Source organism: Gymnoscopelus braueri, assembly GCF_963280865.1.
Source record: "Gymnoscopelus braueri genome assembly, chromosome: 2".
Taxonomy (NCBI): Eukaryota; Metazoa; Chordata; class Actinopteri; order Myctophiformes; family Myctophidae; genus Gymnoscopelus; species Gymnoscopelus braueri.
The window spans coordinates 20,173,313-20,196,451 of NC_137604.1; the positions used below are offsets into that span (position 1 = coordinate 20,173,313).

The 23,139-nt window shown below is 41.0% G+C and overlaps 1 protein-coding gene across 1 annotated transcript in view; it reads left to right on the plus strand.

Annotated features, from left to right (window-relative positions):
* smc3 (structural maintenance of chromosomes 3) overlaps nucleotides 1-23,139 on the plus strand; it is a 36,064-nt gene continuing 12,925 nt past the window's right edge. The window contains exons 1-20 of the mRNA XM_080416477.1: nucleotides 1-198; nucleotides 1,224-1,299; nucleotides 1,669-1,707; nucleotides 2,078-2,145; nucleotides 2,331-2,402; nucleotides 4,006-4,085; nucleotides 4,195-4,273; nucleotides 5,076-5,193; nucleotides 6,357-6,532; nucleotides 8,042-8,122; nucleotides 8,844-9,008; nucleotides 10,528-10,649; nucleotides 11,170-11,383; nucleotides 11,533-11,636; nucleotides 13,149-13,248; nucleotides 15,320-15,480; nucleotides 15,739-15,880; nucleotides 16,194-16,344; nucleotides 16,801-16,951; nucleotides 22,337-22,490. Coding sequence (XP_080272603.1) covers nucleotides 184-198; nucleotides 1,224-1,299; nucleotides 1,669-1,707; nucleotides 2,078-2,145; nucleotides 2,331-2,402; nucleotides 4,006-4,085; nucleotides 4,195-4,273; nucleotides 5,076-5,193; nucleotides 6,357-6,532; nucleotides 8,042-8,122; nucleotides 8,844-9,008; nucleotides 10,528-10,649; nucleotides 11,170-11,383; nucleotides 11,533-11,636; nucleotides 13,149-13,248; nucleotides 15,320-15,480; nucleotides 15,739-15,880; nucleotides 16,194-16,344; nucleotides 16,801-16,951; nucleotides 22,337-22,490 — 2,268 coding nt within the window. The 5' untranslated portion in view covers nucleotides 1-183. The remainder of the gene's footprint in view (nucleotides 199-1,223; nucleotides 1,300-1,668; nucleotides 1,708-2,077; nucleotides 2,146-2,330; nucleotides 2,403-4,005; nucleotides 4,086-4,194; nucleotides 4,274-5,075; nucleotides 5,194-6,356; nucleotides 6,533-8,041; nucleotides 8,123-8,843; nucleotides 9,009-10,527; nucleotides 10,650-11,169; nucleotides 11,384-11,532; nucleotides 11,637-13,148; nucleotides 13,249-15,319; nucleotides 15,481-15,738; nucleotides 15,881-16,193; nucleotides 16,345-16,800; nucleotides 16,952-22,336; nucleotides 22,491-23,139) is intronic.

Sequence of the window (23,139 nt, forward strand, 5' to 3'; positions counted from 1 at the left end):
GCCATTTTCCATGTTGTTCTGTTCTGTGCGAGCAATTCAACAACATTTTTCATGCAATAGTTTCGTCAATTACATTCATTATTCTGGACTAATAGGACTATTAAATTCCCAGCTTCTCCAACCAAGAGAAGAGGGGAGTTTATATCCGAGTCCACGTCAAGGAAAGTCCTCCATTAAGGCAGCATGTACATCAAACAGGTAAAGCTAACAGCTAGCATGTTGTTGTTTGTGTGTTGCTGATTATTTCGTCTCTTTTCGGAGACCAGGATATTTTACCGGAATGGAGTTAGATTTAGTCGGCATCAGACAAACATGTGGTGTTGCATAAGTTATATATTAACATTTTGGCCTGGTTAGCAACCCGTTATTACAACGGCGCAGTTGCCGTGCTAACGTTGGCTAAAGCTGTCCGCCCCTTTCCTTTTGCAATGGTCTGGTCCATGAAAGTGCTAGGTGGCTAAGCTTAGCTAACAGGCTATCTCCTCCACTTTTTTGTGCATGGTTTGTTATATTCAACACACTAGTTGGGTGTCATTTAACAAGTCAACTAAATACTCAATTTCGGTATACGTGTTTGTTCGGGTGTCTGTGGTATGCATTAACTTGCCAGCTAGCAATTCATCACAAGGTTAGCGTCTACAGAGCGGTACTTAGAGACAATAACCCGTGTTTATATAAAATATCTCTACATTTCTCTCGTCTGTTTAATGATTTAGTGAGGTATGCAGAGACTTGTCTCTGGGTAATAAAATAGTAAAATGGTTGTCCGCAATGAACACCAGGCAGAAGCAAAGAAATGATTACAATGTAGGCATTTAGCAGACGCTCGTATCCTGAGCAAGGTAAACACATACTATATCAAATGCAGACTGACTCAGAGAGGTTCCTTCCTGGTTTAATTACCGTTGATCCTAGACACTTGGAATGTCTCTCTGAGAGACATTCAAGTGCCTAGGATCACAGGTAAACCAGGAACCTAGCATCAGTCTAAAAACTATGCTATCAAAAATAATAATCTGTACATTGAAACTATAGGATACCAGTAGCTGTAGTATACAACCCTCGTAGACGTATTTATGATTCCGGTTGTATACTACAGCTAGGATACCAGGTAAACATTGAACCTAGCATCTGGGAACATTAGGGATGACCCCCAGTGTAGGAGTGAATTGTTATGCATGTGTATGCTGGCTGCTAAATCAGTGTTTTTGTTCATTCTGCAGGTCATCATCCAGGGGTTCCGAAGTTACAGGGACCAAACCGTTGTAGACCCGTTTAGTCCAAAGCATAATGTCATTGGTGAGTGACATTGCCCACTGCTGTGCCTAATAATGAGCAAAAAGCAGGCACATTGCATACACTTTCACTCAGTACTTTTCTTATTTACAGAATCCCAGGTCTAAAATAAAAACAAAGCTGTGTTATGATTAAACTCAGCAAGTATTATCTAAGCTTTTCTGATATTTCTGTCAAAAGCAGAGACTAATTGTTTAAATGTGTGTTCAAAACATCCATAATATGTTTATATTAAGTACAATGATCCTGTCGAACAGTGACAATATTATATTGTCATTGTCATGCAGACGATGCAGTCACAGTGTATTACCTGTAGATACAGTATTGTTTTGTGTGTACGTTTATTGTGTTTGCTTTTCCTGTCTATTACAGTTGGACGAAATGGGTCAGGAAAAAGTAACTTTTTCTACGGTAGGTACTCTACTCCCAACATATTGTAATTAAGATAAATGATTTGCAGTTGAACATCCTTTTTGTTTTGTGTTGTTTTAGTGGTTGAAAAACAAGGTGGCTCACAACTTACAGTAAATTACTTTAAAAGTATTTTCACAGCGGCAGCAAAAAATGACGTAACTTGACAAAGACTGCAAGGTCAAAAAATGATTTTGCTGCTGCTGTGAATAAAGACATTTCAAAGTGAGTTGCGAGCCACCTTGGTTTTTCATGATTCTGCTGTTTGCATTTTGGCTCTGCACCAAAGACAAGAGGATGTGCATTATTTTTGTCTTTGAATAGTTTTATTGATTGACCTCTAAATGTTGGTTCTTTTTCTTCTCTTTAGCCATTCAGTTTGTGCTCAGTGATGAGTTCAGCCACCTTCGTCCTGAGCAGCGACTGGCCTTGCTCCATGTAAGTGTAACTCCCACAGACATGTTTTGATGGTTAACCAATATGATTATGTTGTGTAGATGTGTCTTGTGCATCTACACAAGAGACATTGTTTGACAGAGAAAAAAAATGCGGATTGTTCAGACAAAAAAAATAAAATAAAAAAAGTATATAGTCTTAACATTTTTTGTTGTCTGTGTTTCTAGGAGGGAACTGGGCCTCGTGTCATTTCGGCTTTTGTGGAGATTATATTTGACAATTCTGACAACAGGCTGCCGGTAAGAATGTCACAACTTTTCATATTAATACCTCTACTTAAATCTTCTGACATATCACAATATTGCCTATTTACTCATGCATGCATCATGCATATTTAACATCCATATTATCTATATACGTGTCCTAATTTAAAACTTCTTCGGCCTGTCTAGTTAACACTTCACTGTTTTGTTCATATTTTGTCTTATTTTCGTGTGTAGTTGTTTACCTCTCTTTTGATGGAAACATGCATGTATTTGGTAGGATAGTGCAGAGGGCGTGCTTTTACCTGTAAGCAGCCCCATCTGTTTGGGTGACTTGTGTGAATCGTTGAGATAAAAAGTTTTATATATTTTTGTAGGGGTGTGGGGTGACAAAAAAAAAAATCATAGCAGCATTGTTTGGGATGGTGGGACCCCTCTTTTGTTGCTTTCCCCCCTCTTTGCACAGCTGTATTACACTCCTACTCTTCCTTGACACACAGATGAAAAATGCTCAAGTAACGTGAACGAGTTGCAAGATCAAAGAGTGTCTCAACTTTCAATAGATCTAGACTCTAGTCTGGACCGACCAAAATAATATAACTTTACTTCATAAAGTGCCATACCGCTGTTAAATGCATATAGGAGATACACTGACATTATCATATTGGCTTTCAATGGGTACTGAATGCTTACCCAGATTTCAGTAAAAGGTCCCCCCAGTAAATTTGGGCCATTCCCAGCACTGGTCATTGTACTCTTATGTAGAGACATTTTAGCTTCTAAAATATGTACTGCTACAACTACACCACAGATTTTTAAAATGAGAGAAGAGGAAAGCGATGCATTTCTTGTGCAACAGTTACTCATGGATGGACTAACTTGATGTAATTAACACATTGGCTGCCAAAGACGCATATCTGCGTTCTAATTAATTTCTCGCCTGGCTGCCAAAGACGCAGATCTGTTTTTTGACCCAAAGACCAAGGAGATATGATTTATCGAAGATTTAAACTCCTATCCACTTCCTTGATAACTTAAAACTTAAAAATTCTGTATCTCGGCTCCTGAGTACTTTTTTTTTCAATGAAAAATCTCTGGCAGTCTACAGCAAAAAATCTGAAATAATTCTGGCAGATTAGGTGTTAATTATCCTACTCTTGCACAGCAAAAAATACAAAATAAGTGTCTGTCCATTCAACAGTTAATTATATTTTCTAATTCAGTCTTTTATTGATCGGACTACAAATGGGTTTTCCTATGCTATTGTTGTGTTTGTCAGTCACATGGTAATAATATTACATTTGGTTGTTTTTTTCCCGGACTTATGGAAGCTCTCTTTTTCCCCCATCCTACTACATGTGTTGGCACCGACAGTAATCTTGGACGTTTGACAGTGGTACTAAGTGCTTACTTAGATCACAAAAGCTTGTTCTACCCAGTAATTGCAGTCAGATTACATGCACTCACATGCACTCAGTCTTCATTATGACTTTGAACGCAGCATGGTAGTTACATTTTGGGACAGAAAAAGACCGCTTTCACCTGGATTGTGTAACAATAATCGCCGTTATTTAAGTCTGACATAACCATCCAGCTCTGCTGTGTCTCCCATTGACACGTGGTAAATCCCTCCCCACAGATCGACAAAGAGGAGGTGTCCCTCCGCCGTGTCATTGGGGCCAAGAAGGACCAGTATTTCTTAGACAAAAAGATGGTGACGTAAGTACTGCTGTCAGCCAGCTGCCCATCTGTCAGTGCAGGAAAAATCATCATTGTGAATGAATGCATGTTTGTTTACACCTGTGGTTCTGCTTTTCTTTTGCAACAGTAAGAACGATGTCATGAATCTGTTGGAAAGTGCTGGCTTCTCTCGCAGTAACCCGTACTACATTGTCAAACAGGGAAAGGTGAGTGTGAGCGCCTTCACTAGGGGTGTGCCGATATATCGTCCCGCGATATACCGCGATACGTTTTCGTGACGATATGTATTGTTTTGGAGAAAAAAATATATCGTTTAAAAAAAATTGAATAATAGTAATCAGGCATGCAAACAGCCCCGGAGGTGAAAAGGGTGACAACATGTTTTGTTTTTTTTCGGGTCAGGTGTCACACTATTGCCCTATTTGGATTAAAAACGGCTATTGTAGCTGAAAAGCTACAAGTTTGCATGTCTGAATAATGCAAAAACAGAATTATTTGTTTGCATTAGCTTTTTTTGTCCCCCATATATTTTCATAATGAAAAAGTGCGTATCGAAATCGTATCGAAGTTGTGAGCCCAATATCGTATCGTATCGTTTCGTGAAATTAGAAATCGGCACACCCCTAGCCTTCACACATTACTACCACTCTGTTGTATTACTCATAAAATGTAATTAAATAATTTCCGCCCCTCTGTATAATAAAGTTGATATCATCTGAACATATAACGGTTTTATTTTTAGTTTATTGTAGTGTGCATTGTCTTAATAACTTATGGGAAGTTGTAATCCTTATTTGATACATTGTGTTTGTTGTCTTAACCTTCAACAAAGTCAGAAAACCTTTGTTGTGCGAAAATAGCCGATTTACAAGCTTGAAACGCAGTGCGTTGTGAACTTGTAGGTAGGGATGCAGGGATCACGTGGGTAACGGACTGACACGGAGCTTGGCCGAACATCCGTACAGATACACTCATCAGCATGGATTTTGATCTCTGTCTTTGTTGCAGATCAACCAAATGGCAACAGCTCCTGATTCTCAGCGTCTGAAACTGTTGAGGGAGGTGGCAGGGACCAGGGTGTATGACGAACGCAAAGAGGAGAGCATTTCCCTCATGAAGGAGACGGGTAACATATTCTTAACACATCTTTTTAAACAGCATATTTGACCTGCTTATACGTAATGAATTCTGTTGATGTCACTTTTTGTATTGAATTAAAATCTTGCTACCATCGTGGGTAGGTTTTCCATCTGTTAACGGTGATATGCAAGCCCTTCTTAATTGTAGCAACACTGATCACTACTGTACAATGCAAAGGGCTGTTCCAAGGAAAATATCGTTTTCAAGGACAGCACAGAAGATGGTTTGCATCACACACAGCAATGGGCCACTTAAAGGGGAATTTTGGACCACGCTTTTCTTACCTTTTCTATGATGTTATGATATCCTAGGATGAATGGTACAGTAGAAAAATGTCATAACTCCATCCCGGGTCCGCCACAGCTAAAAACGCGTGCCAATAAACCGCATTCAAGAGAATCACGTTGCATAGTGTTCTGTCTCTATGAATGTCAGATCTCACCAAAAAAAAAGGCCTATTGGAGTGCGTTTTTAGCTGTGGCGGACCAGGGATGGAGTTATGATTTTTTTTCTCTACTGTACCATTCATCCTAGGTCTAGGATATCATAACATCATAGAAAAGGTAAGAAAGCCGTGGTCCACAATTCCACTTAAACCCTATATACTTTGTGGTCCACACTTGGCACCCTCATTTCTTCTCCTCTGCACCATATCTCTTTGCTTAGAATAACCGATATACAAACTCGACAAAGTGTCGTGTCGTGAGCTTGTAGATCTGCTATCCAGAATTTTTGCCTATTCTGCCATGCCCAGGGTTAAGGGTACATGTGGTAAAAGCACATTCACTTGTTACCAACATCAGTACGACTGAAATCGGGAAAGCATCTGTGTCATTTTAGCTATAGCAACATACGTTTTTCAGAAATGGTGTTCTTTTAGAACGGTGGTTCTCAAAAATAGCAGATGTACAAGCTCACAGCACGTCACTTCGTGCCGCGCTGCGAGCTTGTACATCTGCTATTTTTGTACATTTTTGAAAAATCTTAAAAGTGTTTGAAAAACAAATACGTTATCATTTTGGTTGTCTGCGACACAAACGTTTGAGAACTACAGATTTAGAAGGCATTTGTAGAAACGGCCTCTGGTCTTGGGTTAATCATGCCAACTCTTCAGTGGACTGCATGCTAAAAACCTCCTGTCCTGTCCAGAGGGTAAACGAGAGAAGATCAACGAGCTGCTCAAGTATATCGAGGAGCGTCTGCACACCCTGGAGGACGAGAAGGAGGAGCTGGCTCAGTACCAGAAGTGGGACAAGATGAGGAGGGCCCTAGAGTATACCATCTACAACCAGGAGCTGAACGAGACCCGTGCCAAACTGGACGAGGTAAAGAAGTACAAAGAACCTTTCAATCTGGGGTAGTTAAAACCCGATTTATGGAATGTTGAAAATGAACTGGCTGTTCGCACATTTGATAATCTGCTTCCGTAAATTGTGAAATTAATGATGGCCACCAGCCAAATGCTGTTAAATGCTTGCAAGTCATACTGTGTAGCATTTTAATTAAACAAAGTTATTTTTGATGTAATCTTTTTTCACAAAAACATTCCACATTCTATCCTCTCTAAACACTATTAAATAATATCATTATTTGCACGTGTCTGCCCTAGGCATCAGAAATGTATGGGAATTGTATTAACACATCGACCGCCAGAGGTTAATCTCATAATGTACTCACCAGTGCCAAGGTGTTTTTTTTGTTTTTTTCATGTCGCCATAGATCTTGTTAAAATCCTTAAGATTGAGCCATACACGGTCTGTTTACATCCGCGACATCTCAACGTATCTCCCAGTGAAAATCACGTGTCAAACGGGGCATCCATGTTGTAGTTAGAGCGGATTACGTTAAACAGTGAAATGCGAGGAGAAAAAACTGCAGGAAGAGAATTGAGTTTCAGTTTCGTCTGTAGAATGGGAGCGGACGTGATCGTCAAAACCGGATCCCAAATAATTCCGTTTCCGGTCATCAAACCGGAAACGGAAGTGGATCAAAAAAATTCCGAAAGTGAACCCGGACATTTATAGCGCGAAAAGACCGTGGACCGTAGGGCTACGGTCTCGGCGCTTAACAGTTGGATTTAACGGACCGTAGGACTACGTTCTTGGCGGTTAATGTGTTAATCTATATATATATATTTTTTTTTTCTATATTTTTTTATCCCACGATTTTGTAACCCTTATGATCCTGTGATCCTGGGCACTACACTCCCCTCACCAGCCTAGGGAGGCCAGGGCCGAGCTCATGCCTCCTTCAATGCATGAGAGCCAACTGACCTTCTTGTCACCTGACGGGGGGGAGTTTCCCTGGTTGGACGTAGCGCGTGGAAGGAACACGTTATTCCAACCAGTTCCCTTCCCCTCCATCTGGCGCCCCGGCTGTCATGGGGAAGGCGTTATAGTGACCAGGATTACTACATGTTTTTGTGAGGGTATTAACTACCCTGAGAGACACGGGGAGAACATGCAAACTCCACACAGAGTGGGCCCCTTCGCCAACCCCACCTAGGGTATGGGCGCTGATGACGCGGAGGAGAAGACACGCCCCCAGCGCCCATAGCGTCCCTGGCGGGAATCGAACCCAGGACCTTCTAGCTGTGAGGCGACAGCGCTACCGACTGCGCCACCGTGCCCCTTAATCTATATATTTTAACGTTAATTAATACCGTTTGCGTTCCAAAATATCCTCGGGCACTATAAGCTTACCTTTTTGAGTGGTACTTCCATATAGACAATCTTTGTGATGACAATGGAGCTGCAAGAAAGAAGACTACTAAAATGAATGTTACACAGTATGACCTTAAGTCTGCAGAGCTTTTAATTTCTGTTGTTTTTCAGTTGACTTCAAAGAGGGAGACCTGTGGAGACAAATCCAGACATCTGCGTGATGCTCAGCAGGATGCCAAGGACAAAGTCGAGGTAAAAGAGTCAATGAACTATGATCCAGGATGTTCAAACGTTTTGACACATGTGGGCTGGAAATGGGGCTTTTTGGGCCAATGGGTTATGACAAATATGAAACAAGTTGCCATTAACTTATTAACTCAGATGTAATCCTGCCAAAATATAAGTAAATACTTGAAGGATCTAAATATTTAGTTGAGGGACATGGCTGTCCTGGTATTGTGGATGTGTATATATATATATAGATCAAAGACCAATGTGTCGGTAGCTTGCCACCATTGGTGTGTGAATGTGGGAAGTGAGGACGCTGGGGTTGAGTGTTCGCCGCTTCACGTGTGTGTGTGTGTGTGTGTGTATGTATGTAATGTACCATTGTACAGCGCTTTGAGTACTTAGAAATGTGCCTTAAAATGCAATTCATTATTATTATTATTATTAAGGAGAAAAGGAATAAGATAAAAGCAAAAATGGTAAATGGTAACATGCCACAATTCAGCCTTAATCAGAGCAGAGTTCTCAGAAGAAAAAGTATGTCTTGTATAATGTTGCACCATACATGATGGTGTAATTTGATAGCCTGTGTCTTCCCCCATTTTGAGTACTCTGGGCTATAACAGCGTTTGGACCCTTGTAGTTGGTTGTAGACAAACGTTGGCGCACATCCCCGCCTCCTGCCAGCATAACGATGGTCTATTTTCATGCATAAACCTTTGGGCCTCTCCCCCGATTTTTGCAGGAGACGGAGCGCGTCGTGCGAGAGATGAAATCTAAGATCTCGGCCATGAAGGAGGAGAGGGAGCAACTTGGGGCCGAGCGCCAGGAGCAGATCAAACAGAGGACCAAGCTGGAGCTGAAGAGCAAAGACCTGCAGGAAGAGCTGGCAGGCAACAGTGAACAGAGGGTACGGAAGCCTCCCATCTGCGTCACTCGGCACAGATGACGCCGCACAAACAGTACAGTCTCCCTCTCTGGCCTGCTACTGTTAGCTCATACATCTACGCTATATGTAGCGCGATGTCTATTTCTTACTCCTCCGGTGTAATTTATTTTAAATTGCAGTGTGTCATCTGAGTTGTATAAGCAATCTGGCTATAATGCTGAATGGCCTTCCTTTTCTTTACATCCTCTTTTTTGCTCTTTTTACCTTCATAGCCTTTTTGCTCTTTACCTCTTGTTTGCTTTCCTCTGTCTACAACTTCTGTTTGCATTTTCACTCCATAGTCATTGTGTCACAGCGAGAAAGTAGTACAACAGTATAATAATAATAAAAAATAATTATAATGGAATCTAATTTCCTCCTTCAGCAAATGGTCAGTCCTATTATTTAATTGTTTGGTTATAATTAATGTTAATCATCAAACCAGTGAAGAATTTGGAAACAAAACGTAAAAAGCAGCAGTGAAGAATAAAAGAATATGAAATTACACACTGCTCATAGCAGAAATTACACTGCTCATAGCAGATTCTTGCTAGCCATCTCCTTTTATATACGTATTTCTGGGCATGAGTTCAAAGGTACAGAGCTGGCACGGGCCACCGGCCGTATGGCTGTGTTATGTGTGAGAGAGGCTGCAGTGAAATAGCTAATCGTACATTATGCCTAGTTGGCCCAGCCCATGTGTGAACAACTCATGGGTCCCAGGAAGGCAGCATGACACACAGGCAGGCTGCTAGGTTGGTTGGATTAGGCCCACCTGGCCAAGGCTGTCTAATGTTGGCTAGGGTTCCTCAACACAGTGAGGAAGGGAGGCACCGCAGCGTCATTAGCCCTTAATGCTGCTGGTTTCCATCTGATATGGAGGACTCATCTCACGGGAAAATTGGAATTTGTGTAGGGTATTACACGCATATCTGAAATCGGTAGTCTAAAGATAATTTAGATTTTGTGCTGTCTATTATGCATTCAATTCATTCAATTCAATCTTTATCTTAAATAAAGATTGATAAACTCTGCATTGAATATTCCCAACCTTTTTTTTAAATCTGGATTCTGTCCAGGAGAAATGATGTATCACCAGATCACTTGTTTACATCACACCCCTCTTGTAGGACAAAAATGTCAGGAGGGCGTAGAAGGCATTCACTTCATTGATATATGGGTAACCATCCATATAGTCGCATCTCATTCTTTGCAAATTTGTACACAAGCTCTTCAACTGGAGTACACATTTGCAAAGAATGAGATGTGACTATATATATATATATATATATATATATATATATATATATATATATATATATATATATATATATAAATAAAACTCTAAAGACTATTCGCCATTCACAGTCATTCATTTTGCTTGCTGCAAGACTAATTAACTGACTTTCTCTCAATTTCTATCCACAACTTTTCCATTTTCTGCCATTTTGTAACACCATCTTGTCCTTAATTTGACATCCTTTTTACTTTCTCCTTCCAGAAACGTCTGCTGAAGGAGCGGACGAAACTGTTGGAGAAGATTGAGGAGAAGCAGAAGGAGCTGCAGGAGACAGAGCCCAAGTTCAACATGGTGAAGGAGAAAGAGGAGCGTGGTATTGCTAGGTAGGGATGACTCACTCACAGCTGTTTTACCCTGTGGCAAAAGGAGACTAAACGTAAGCCACTGAGTCAGATCACATTCATATATTAACCACTAGCGGAAATAGACGAGTTGTAGATCTGCTATTTTCAATTTTTGGAAAGTGTTGACAATTTCCACCTATAATGGCATGCCCAAAATACGAATGCCAGGTTGAACATACTTAAGGGAAAGATCAGGAGGTGGACAAGCATGACTTGGCATTTCATGAATGTGAGTTTGTTCAATGAAGTGGTACAAATGGTTGTTAAACATTGTTCAGACCTAGCAGATTCTGTGTGGTCAGTTGGACTAAAGTCGGTCGATTTTAACTTCAGCTCTGTTTGCCTGGTGCCAGGAAGATTCATTCTGCAGCCTTAATCCAATTTCCTAAAACAACTACTGTCACGGTTGACACGTGAAAAACCCATGATAATAATAATAACCTGTGGTATTTATTTTACAATTTACGTTAACCTTGCTTTTTCCCTGCATCCCCACCAGACTGGCCCAGGCCACGCAGGAGAGAACAGATCTGTATGCCAAACAGGGTCGAGGCAGCCAGTTCACCTCCAAGGAGGAGAGAGACAAGTGGATCAAGAAGGAGCTGAAATCCCTGGACCAGGCCATCAACGACAAGAAGAGACAGATCGCTGCCATCCACAAAGATCTAGAAGACACTGAGACCAGCAAGGAGAAGAACGTGGAGCAGTACAATGTATGTGTTAGAAATGCTAATAACAGTCATAATCATAGTAGTAAAAGTATAGAACTTTTGTTGTGTTAAAGATATAAAATCATGAAATTCTGTTGCTATTTTATTCGAAGCATGACTTGGATTTGCCTGCCAATGCTTTGCCTCTGTAGAAACTCGATCAAGATCTCAATGAAGTCAAGACTCGCGTTGAGGAGCTCGACAAGAAATACTATGAAGTAAAGAACAAAAAAGATGAGCTGCAAAGTGAAAGAAAGTAAGAAAAACCTCTCTCCCCCATCTCTTTGAAACTCCATTTTCCTCCTTATGTAATTTGAATCTTAGTCATCATGACTTGCACACTTCCCTTTGATTAACACAATACACCACTATAGCATCACTCAATTCAGATGAGTCAACCCTGCACTTGGCATTAACACCTTTACCGCCGGGCCCGTAGTTCTACGGGCCGTTAAATCCAACGGTTAAGCGCCGAGCCCGTAGTCCTACGGGCTGCGGTCTTTTCGCGCATGCGCGGTCCGGGTGCACTTTCGGAATTTTTTTGATCCACTTCCGTTTCCGGTTTGATGACAGGAAATAGAATTATTTGGGATCCGGTTTTGACGAGCACGCCCGCTCCCATTCTACAGACGAAACTGAAACTCAATTCTCTTCCTGTAGTTTTTTCTCCTCGCATTTCACTGTTTAACGTAATCCGCTCTAACTCAAACATGGATGCCCCGTTTGACACGTGGTTTTCACTGGGAGATACAGGGAGATCTCGCGGATGTAAACAGACCGTGTAGCGCTCAATCTTAAGGATTTTAACAAGATCTATGGCGACATGAAAAAAACAAAAAAACAACAAAAACACCTTGGCACTGGTGAGTACATTATGAGATTAACCTCTGGCGGTGGATGTGTTAAGCTGGAAGGTTGAATTGAACACCCCCTTAGACCTAAATGCTGTTTCTGCCCGCCAACCTTTTTCCCATTTTGGAGCATTGTCTCTTGAATGTCACTTTGCCTTTTCGATCCCTTTCAAACAATGAACTTTATTTATATCACCATAGAAGGATGTCTCAGTTCTCTTGTTTCCTTAATTGCTGAAGGAACCGTTATGTAAAAGGTTCTTTGAGGGGTGTGTGGTTTGGTAGCGCTTCAGTATCCCCAATACATTTTGGAAATTATTTCTTATTATTTTTCTTCCTTATATCGGGCTACTGAAAGATCTCTCTCCTTATTGCTGTTAGTGCAGAAATACTCTGCACTACCAAATCAAGTAGATAAAATGTTAACACTCATTTCAGCTGCTCTTTTCCTGCAGTTTTAATATTGTGCTGGTGAAATGTTGAGGCTTAGTGGGCTCCAGTACTTAGTTACATGTCTGAGTGCAGCCTGATGTCCTCTGGCAATGTCATTTAGGCTTTTCTAAAGACCCAGCTCATAAATAAAGATGACCTTTAGGCTGTAGGTCTTTCGAACACCATAAGTACTTCTCAAAATGAACTAATTTTAGAAATAGTTGGTCCTTTGTCCTATTCCTCTTTATTTTCCCTGTTTTGGAGCACTTTCTAACAGTTATTCTTGAAAAGTACTATATAAATTTTTGTCTTAATATTGTAATACAAACTATAACACTACTACAGTCAATTTCTAATAAAGTAAAGAATGATGGCTTTTGTTTTATTCCTCACATCACATTCCTAATTCCTGTTCATGCGGACATCATTGTGTGTGTTGGAGCTTGGTGTGATATAACAGTGTGTGATTGGCTCTGTCCGTCCAGCTACCTGTGGCGTGAGGAGAACGCAGAGCAGCAGGCCCTGGCAGCCAAACGGGAGGACCTGGAGAAGAAACAGCAGCTCCTTAGAGCTGCCACTGGCAAGGTCTGTGTCTTGGTGCACGATCGCATAACTTAACCACAGGATACCTGGTGCTCAAGTCCCAAGATGCGTTCACTCACAAACTCCAATCACATAAGACGACACTTAAAAATCCAGGACAGGTTTATCATGCCACAGATGTGTCATCGCAGACGCACACACATAGACATTATCTTTGTCACATAAGACGACAGAAGCCAATGGCTTGGTGACTATGCCATACCACCCTTGCTGGAAACATACCAGTGTTTTTCTATGTTGTAGCACTGACTAAAAAGGTATGATATGCTTTGGAAAATTGTCGCACTGCTATAAAGAATAAATAATTTGTAGAGGTTCCAGGAATCCTTTTTTTCCATTATTTTAAGCACAGAATGAAAATCATCTTGCAGAGACTATGTCAGTTATGTTTACATTGTGCATTGCTAACAGTTATTACCATGGTGCCATGTCATTATTCCGACGGCCCATTATTCTGACATCCCGTTGGTCCGACTGGCCCCATTATAACTAACCCTATCCCTAACCTCACAATAACCTAACAGTCGGAATAATGGGATGACGGAATTATGAGGGGACCCCATTCCCGCCACATTTGAAGACACCCACGCAACAGACGCAACAGATTGTCTTTCTCCAAAAAGATTGCTTTGTGGAGAAAATTTTAAACATTCATGACTTTTTTATTGCAACATCAATATTAGAAGCTGAGAATTGTAAGGTGGGTTTGTCACCAGAAAGTTGTAATTATTCCAAAATAAAGTGCATCTCGTCTGGGGCGTACTGCTTCTGCCCCGAAATGTTCTCAGACTTGAGATGTTTTTGCACGCAATGTGTTTCTGTATGGGCGGAATATATCTTGTATTCATAGTTGATATCGCGCTTGTGCAAATTTCATTAGATTGTAAGGAAAGAGAGATGGCTCACTCCTGCCTAGCTTAGAAAACAATATGTTTAAGTAGAAAAATACTGCTGATTCGTAAGCGAACTAACTACTTATCGATTTAATTGATTAATCGTTGCACCCCTATATGGTCCTCTAAACTGATTTCCATTTCATACAGTGGTAGTAGGTGGTAGAATCATACCATTCATCCACTCTCACACTGCATCGTACAGTAGTCAGGAAAATTTACATAATATGACTCGCTATCCTCTTAATCCAATAACTGCCACTCGTTGCCTCCAGATAGCCATCAAATACCAGTCTGTCAGATGAAAGGATTCTGTTCAAAGTACTCCAGGCATTGATGTCTTTTTCCACTCTTCTATTGGTCTTACATGACTCCTATTCTCTCCAGTTCCTTTCGCTACTCCATTAACTCTCTCACTGCCAAGGATGACTTATGACGAGACTTCGTCATACGCCCTGGCTATCAAGGACGACCTATGACGACTTTCATGTGATAATGGGGCGTCCAAGGTGAAGGCTTATGTGTGGCTATTGAGGTGATGATGACCGCTGGCCATGGGAGTTTCGAAGAAGTTCACTCATATATATGTTAGATTGGTTATTTCATTCGGTGACCACACACGTGCGTATATATGTGCGTATATATAATTATGGTATACCCTCCCGAAAAAACCTAGAACACACCACTGTGTATTCCCAATCCGACTATACAGTGCGAGTGAGTTTTGGCAAGTGATAAACGGGAAGAAAAACTGAGAGTCAGATTTGTTTTTACAAGCAAGGATCCTTTTATAGGTTAATAGTTTGCGGGTGATTCTACATTACCTGCCAACGTTGAAGGCAACCCAAACAGTTCTACAATAGTACTACTGTCAAGTAGGAGCGATACGTGACAAGACATCTCTGCTACTTTCTGATTCAGTCAAACGAGGTAACAGTCTGTTTCCTCTGTAAGATAGCCTAGTTAGGTCTTAAATTCCATTCTAAAGGGCATTAAAAGGTCTTAATCGAAATTATAACATTTTACTTCATAATCACTGCAGTCAGAGGTTTTTCTTTTAATTCTAACCGTTGAAATGATATGAGGGATTTAAAAACATCAAAAGACATGAAGTAAGCGAGGTACATTGTTTTTTTTTCTCTTCCTTCCCGTCTCTTTAGGCTATTCTGAATGGTATTGACAGCATCAACAAGGTTCTGGAGCATTTCCGCCGGAAGGGCATCAACCAGCATGTCATAAATGGCTACAACGGCATTGTCATGAACAACTTTGAGTGTGAGCCTGCCTTTTACACCTGTGTGGAGGTGACTGCTGGTACTAGGTAAGGTCTTTAAAAAGCGCAATGCTCTAGTGCACAAAACAGAGATTTTCTGTGTATTGACTGTAGTGGCTATTAAGAAATACTGAATGCTACGGCACTAGATGTCTATTCGGGACTGTCTTGAGTTTACGTTTTTAATGCAGCCTTAATCTCCACTGAGAATGATTGATTGTGTGGCTGATTCTTCCATTCATGTCCTCCTGGCCTTTTGCTTTCTTGGTGATTTACCCTCTTCTCTTTCCTCCATCCTACTCCCAGGCTGTTTTACCATATTGTAGAGACTGACGAGGTGAGCACCAAGATCCTGACGGAGTTTAACAAGATGAACCTGCCTGGAGAGGTCACCTTCCTGCCCCTCACCAAGCTGGACGTCAGGGACACGGCCTACCCAGAGACCAACGTATGGGCCCATTTCTTCTCTTTTACAAAGCCATGAGTGGAACATGTAGGGCTGTAACTATCCATAATTCTTTTTAGCAATTATTCTATCGATCACTTTTCCTATTCAATCGAGAATCAAGTTCTTTTTTCGTTATTAACGAATCTATACAAAGATATTTGCTGCAAATGTTCACCTATTTTCACCAAATGTTGGCCTATTATGACATTATGTACAGAATAGGGATGCTAAGGTTCACGTGGTTAATAAGAGATGCTGATGATCTTGCTAGCCTGGTGCCTCATGCACATACAAACCTCTCTTTGTCCTTTAGGATGCCATTCCTATGATCAGCAAGCTGCGCTACAGTGTGCAGTTTGACAAGGCCTTCAAGCATGTGTTTGGGAAGACCCTGATCTGCCGCAGCATGGAGGTTTCCACACAGCTAGCCAGAGCCTTCGCAATGGACTGTATCACTCTGGAGGGTATGTTGATCCTTAGTTTCTCTCGCCGAATATTTTCCAAACGTTTTGTGCCAAAGGCACACCAATGGGGAAGTAAAAGTCAAATTCATAGCGCAATTAGCCAATCTACAAGCTCACTATGTGTTGCGATGCGAGCTTGTAGATCCCCTATTTTCGTGTGTGTGGGGGGGGGATCACCATATGACATACCAAAAATAGGGAAGACCGAAGTGGTTAGAATATATTTTTAGGTTATAGAATTTACCTCTGTATTGGTTAATTAATGTGCTGATATAGTAAAAAATTAAAATAATCATAGCTTTCTGTATAGTTGCTTATATTGCAATAATGTATGGTTGTCACAAAAGAAATGTGTGGGAACCCTTCATATTTCGGATGATATAGCATTTAAAATGGCAGCACCGTAGTATGGAGTGTTTGTGTCCAACGCATGCATGTTTGGCCCCATCCCCCCAGGTGACCAGGTGAGCCACCGTGGAGCTCTGACAGGAGGCTACTACGACACCAGGAAGTCCCGCCTGGAGCTACAGAAGGACATGAGGAAGGCCGAGGAGGAACTGGGCGAGCTGGAGGCCAAGCTGAACGAGAACCTGCGCAGAAACATCGAACATATCCTTTCTTTGTTTGATTAGGTTCTTCAGCGTGCCAGCCGTTTTAAATTTCACTTAAGATTTATTAAATGAAATAGTGTCGTCTTTTCTAGAAGCGAAGAAAGCCAAATTTAAAAGTTAGCAAGCCAACGACCCTTTTGAGAATTATGTTTTTGGAGTTCATTCTCTCAAACTTAGCAGTTCAACTTGTTAGCAATACTTGTATGGTTGTGAGCTCGTAGTATAAAGACAATTGATAGTTACCTATATGGAGGAAACCATGACAAATGAGAACAGCATGAGCTGCTTTGCATGTCAGATATAGACAATAATATGTCATACACTTTTGAGGACCTTTTTCTCAAAAACAGTGTTGGCACTGAATGATTGAAATACTCATACCCAGTTTTGCTCCCACAATGCTTTGTATGAAGAGCCAGAGCTTAGCTGAGTCGACCTAACTTGGTATAACATTAAGCACATGAAACCTACCATCTCTATTCTGGGGCCAGCAAACATAGACGATCTACAAGCTCAGTGTTTAGTTGTCTTTAAACGTATCTTTAGCGAAGTCTGAAGAGGTTTCAATATAGAGCCAGGCATTACTCATTCTCTGGCGCAGTTGTTTTCTACTAAATGAGTCATGTGCCGGTCTCAAAAGCTTCACTAAATGGCTATCTGACCATAATCTTCCACCTGTTATGTTTGACGTCACATTATGATTGACGTCACATTTAAGATATCGGAGTTGATGCAAATGTAGTTGAATACCTAATAGCACCAAAGGAAGGGAATAATATCAATCTGCTTAGTAATGTGACTTTCATGTGTAAAGTAGGAGATTGAATGAGTTGTATATGGATACAGTGACATTGTGAAAACATATTGGTATGTTCTTAATCTCATATGCCTTTTAAGAGCTGAAGAAACCTCCATAGCACTGCACACACACACACACACTTGAATTTCACAATCAACCGCTTATGCAAGACTGCAGTGTATATTTATATTCAGTGTATTGCATAGTTGTTTCAGAGGGCTTTAAACAGTGTTGCCTGGCCTATATTTCACTGTGGTGACTGACACAGGCAGTCTGGCTTTTGTTAATGTGGATTAAGGATTAAATCCATTCAGGTTATGTAGCTACCTCAACCTCCGTAGGAGGCTGACATAGGCTGAGGTGGAGTGGGTTTTTTTCAGGCCAAGGATGATTAGAATGTCGGGTTGCAAAGGCCAGAGTCGTGACTCACTTATGATAGAGTTGGACAGACAGAGGGATCAGAGAGGATTTGCATGCATGTGTTCACTTCCGTACTGGTCATGCTTATCAGCATGTTTGTGCACCGGTCTGTATGTTGCAGCTTACTCACAAATAACCTTTTTATGTATTGGTCAGCAGCTACGTCACGCCGGCTGTGATATGTGCGTGTGTGTGTGTGTGTGTGGGAGGGAGGGGGGGAGTGGGAGGGAGGGGGGATAGTGGAAGGAGGGATGGACAGCTTACTCAGTGGATGACATGATGATGACAGCCCTTGACTCCTGCAGAGGTGAGGCAGAGCACGGATCAATTATTTAACCCATTCAATCATCTCTTTTCATTTTAGATTTCTTTGGCTATTCAAAAATAGCAGATATACAAGCTCATAGCGTGGCACTTGTAGATGTGCTATTTTTGAAAAATAGTGAAAATCTTTGCAAATCTTTGAGTATATATTATAATATATAAAGTGTTATATTAACTCATTCCCTGCCTAAAACGACTTCTATCCCATAAGCCCTGTCTGCCTAGAACGACTAAAACGACTTCTGTCCCATAAGCCCTGTCTGCCTAGAACGACTAAAACGACTTAATTTTTTCAAAAAAAATAGATTTTATTTTTAATATATATATTTTTTTTATTTGACCCAAAGACCAAGGAGATATGATTTTTTTGAAGATCTAGACTCCCATCCACTTCCTTGTTAACTTAAAACTTAAAAATCCTGAGTACTTTTTTTTTTCAATGAAAAATCTCTGGCAGTGGGCAAACGCGGCCAGAAATAATTCAGGCAGTGAATGAGTTAAAATAACATTTATAAAATATTTTGTTCCAGGGACCCCCAGAAGCAAAGACTTGAGTAAAAAAAAGTTCGCTTTAAAAAAACATATCTATTCAAAGTTTTGCAGATCTACATGCTTGTAGTGTGGCTCTCTGTGCCGCGCTATGAGCTTGTATATCTGCTATTTTTGAATAGCCAAAGCAATCTAAAATGATAGAGATGCGTTCCCACCCGGATTGAATGGGTTAAAAGCGTGCTGCTGTTCATGATCCACCTCTGCCCTTTAGATAAGCACAGGATTAGAGTGGTGTACCTCGTACACCAATCCCCTGCTAGTTCCAACTGCCGTCTTAAAGCTTATTTTTGCTTCTGCGACAAAGTGTCATGCGAAATGTTGCTCAACCAAAATAATGCATTTTCAACTGTAAGTGCAATAAGACGTGTTGTCGCTGAAGCGTAAATTGGGTATTAGGTGTGATATAGGCTACGTAGTGCGTCCCTGAAATCATTTCCCCAGCTGCCACGGCTCTGTTGGTTCGCTCGGTTCATCTATTTTATGGGGGTGGCAGTGGCCCAGGAGGTAGAGCAGCCGTGGTTCGATCGCTGGCATAGTGTCGGAAGTGTCCTCGAGCAAGACACTTGACCCCTAACTGCTCCCAATGAGCAGTTTGGTGCCTTGCATGGTTGCCTCCGCTGTCGGTATGTGAATGGGTGAATGTAATGTACGTTGTAAACCACTTTTGGATAAAGACGCAATGAAAATGTTTCGTTTTATTCAGTTGAAGTGCACGTGGTCCTCATTAGGGCTGTCAAAATTGACCAAAAAGTTCATTTGAATATTCGTTCTAAACAAACCAAACCATCCAAACCCGTAATAAGCCACTTTCATCTAGCTGGAATTTTGCTTCCGAGAGTCATCCAAGATTCAAATAGTTTATTTGTCACATGCTCATACTGTATGTGCAGTGAAATGTTGGTTATTTTGCCAGACTATGCTAACAATGTCCAATAATACAAGGTACTGAAAGTTATAATACAAGTAAGGTACTAACTAAGTGCAAAAGAAACGGCATCAATACACCGACATTGATGTAGAGAATGGCCATTGACTAACGCATAACTACGGAATTTCACCTTTCCTGGGTTACTGAGGCAGGATATTTATCTAGTATGGTTCAGCCATAAAGAAATAATAATATAGGAAATACGGAATATAAATGAATATGATATGAATTAATTGGCAACTGAAGATATACAGTCGGAACATACTTTCATGCAGCAGAAGCATGACCAAAGTATGGACATGCATATAATGTGCACATGGCAGTAAATAAGCTCCAGTTTGTGTGGTGAACTGTAGCTAGATATCCAAAAAGACATGCAGTTTGTGCAAATGGACATACAAAAGTCAAAAAAGAAATACAGTTTGTGATCTGTTGGTGAGCGGGTAATTACAGGTTAAAGACAGTAGGGTCCTTGTTCAGAGCTCTGATAGCGTGAGGGAGCCTCTGTGGTGGCTTTGTGGCAGCGTAGGCGTTTGCCTGACTGCAGAGGAGGTGGGGGTCCTTCATAATCCTTCTAGCTCTGCTCAAGCACCTCCTTGAATAAGAGTCCTGCAGGGCCGACCGCACCACCCACTACAGGGCTCGCTGGGCCGGAGAGGAGCTCATACCGGACGGTGATATCCCCGTCAGAATACTCTGTGTACGGTAGTTGCATAGTAGAAGGATTCCAGGATATTCTCGGAGACTTTGATTTTCCTCAGCTTTCTGAGGTGATGGTGGTCTCGGGTGCTGCCTGGCCTTCCTCACCACAGTGTCTGTGTATATCAAGTAAAATTTATTTGTATTTCGTTTTGACCTTTTTTTATTTTCAGTTTTGTACTTGCAGTATATCATGCCCAGGTAGCTGTATACTATCATGCCCAGGGAGCTATTTAACCAAGGGCTCTAGGCTACAAAGTTCAGCCTCCCTTTGAGAAAATCATATTGTCGTGCAGAAACCTTGTATTTCCATATTTAATCTTAAGTGTTTTTTTATATACTTAGTTGTATGACAGTGTCGCGCAAAAGTAGCTCACAAGTTCACGACGCATCGTGAGCTTGTAAGATTGCTGTTTTTGAAAATATTTGAAATTTGAACATTTTGAAAGATTGTGTCTATAATGACTTGCCCAAAATAGGGACACCAAGTTGAAAGTGGGTAAGTCTCTGTGGGCTTTTTACATATTTTAACCAATGAGAAGTATTAACACAAGCTTGTGCCTAAATAAAAAACAGTTTTGGACATGCATGTTTCCCACTCGACAGCGACAATACGATGCTTTCAAACTGTCCATTTTCTCTGTTCATGCTCTTTAGCCTGATCCTGAGCACATTTTAGATCGATAAACAACTGCCAGACTGAATGGCCTGTATCGTGTACTGAGCCCTGTTCAACCTCCAGGGCCCTGAGAAGTGTTCCAAGCCCTTGGTTAGCTTTGGAGGATCAATAAACCTGTCTGTTAGATTAGCCTAATGATGTGTGTGCATCCCACCTTAATCCTCTGTTTTGAAGTCAATGATGAGAGAGGCTGCCCTGGGAACCACAATCACATTACTGATGCCTTTTGGGGGTCACACCCCATAACACAAATCCAATCAGACTCCTTGCGACTTCGTAAAGCAGTTAGATTGAGGTGGTAATAATATTTATGCCCCCCACATAGATAGGCCTGTCACAATTAGATTAGATAATCGCCTGATAGCAATTATTTGAGCTATTGCACAAATTTTTCACAAGTCGTTTCCATTCATCTGAAATTGAGAGAAATGTCATATTTCTATCATTATTTCAACGTTGCCCAATGCCCACACTCTTTTACACTTTGAACCGGGAGCCCCTATTTTGTGCATTTTTTTAATGTTCGTACATTACATTTTCAAAAATGTCCCAAAACAGCAAAAATTGCACATCTACAAATTCACAACACATTACGGTGTGACGTGTTGTGAGCGTACATTGGCTTTTTTCAATCTTTTTATTTTTGAAAGTATTATCGTCCGTCGTTTCTTTGTATATTCCTGTAATAGGCTTTGTATATTTGAGTTATTTGTCATATCTGCCCTGTGTAAATTGTATTTACAAAGCCTAAAAAAGGTAAACAGAAATGTTATATTTGTTCCAATGTTAAGTGCCACAAACACAAATCATTAATCACAGTTATTTGTATTATAATTAATCAGCAATCAGCTAAAGTTTCATGATCATAATCATCTTGTGCCCTACGTCTCTCTCACACACACACACACACACACACACACACACACACACACACACACACACACACTTTGCCCTATTGTGCTTCCTTAACATCCGGCTGCACGCATCAACAATGAGATTGACCAGCTGATGAACCAGATGCAGCAGATCGAGACGCAACAGAGGAAGTTCAAAGCTTCCAGAGACAGCATCCTGTCAGAGATGAAGATGCTCAAGGAGAAGAGGCAGCAGTCTGAGAAGACATTCATGCCCAAGGTAATTGCTTGCTGACACGGACACATCTTTTCTGGTGCCGATCAGACGGGTTAACCCTCTCTGAGCCCAAGCTTCCAAACAAAGTTCTACTGTGTACACACACACGGGCTGGGCAATGTGGGCAAAAACAAATGGCACAATATTTATGACTAATTACCTCTAGGAAAAGACAACACTTATGCTATATCATGTCCAAAATCTGTGATATCTATTCTCATCACGATATTGATAATATATAATATCGATATATTGCCCAGCCCTACATCACCAAACAAAATGACCATTGTTTTAAGTTTGACCGAGTTCAACTATGGTTAATGCAGCGGTAACTGCGTTTGTGTGGGCAGCCAACGTTTGAGTGATTTAAGCTGGGGTTTCAAGTTTTCAGTGAGGTGTTAAGGCTTGTCGCAGTGGGTGGCTAACGGGTGTAATTGTGTCCTCACTACCATCATTTAATGTATTATCTGTAAAACCCACACTTTCACAGAGCCTCACTGCTAACGTTAATTAAATGACTTCCGATTTGCAACACTGTACGTAATCAATGACGCAATGAAATGGTTACTCTTAACCAGAAATATGCCTATTATACTGAAGTGGAACAGCTGTTTTGGTTGTATAATTCTTAACGACTTTCAGTGAGATGCGA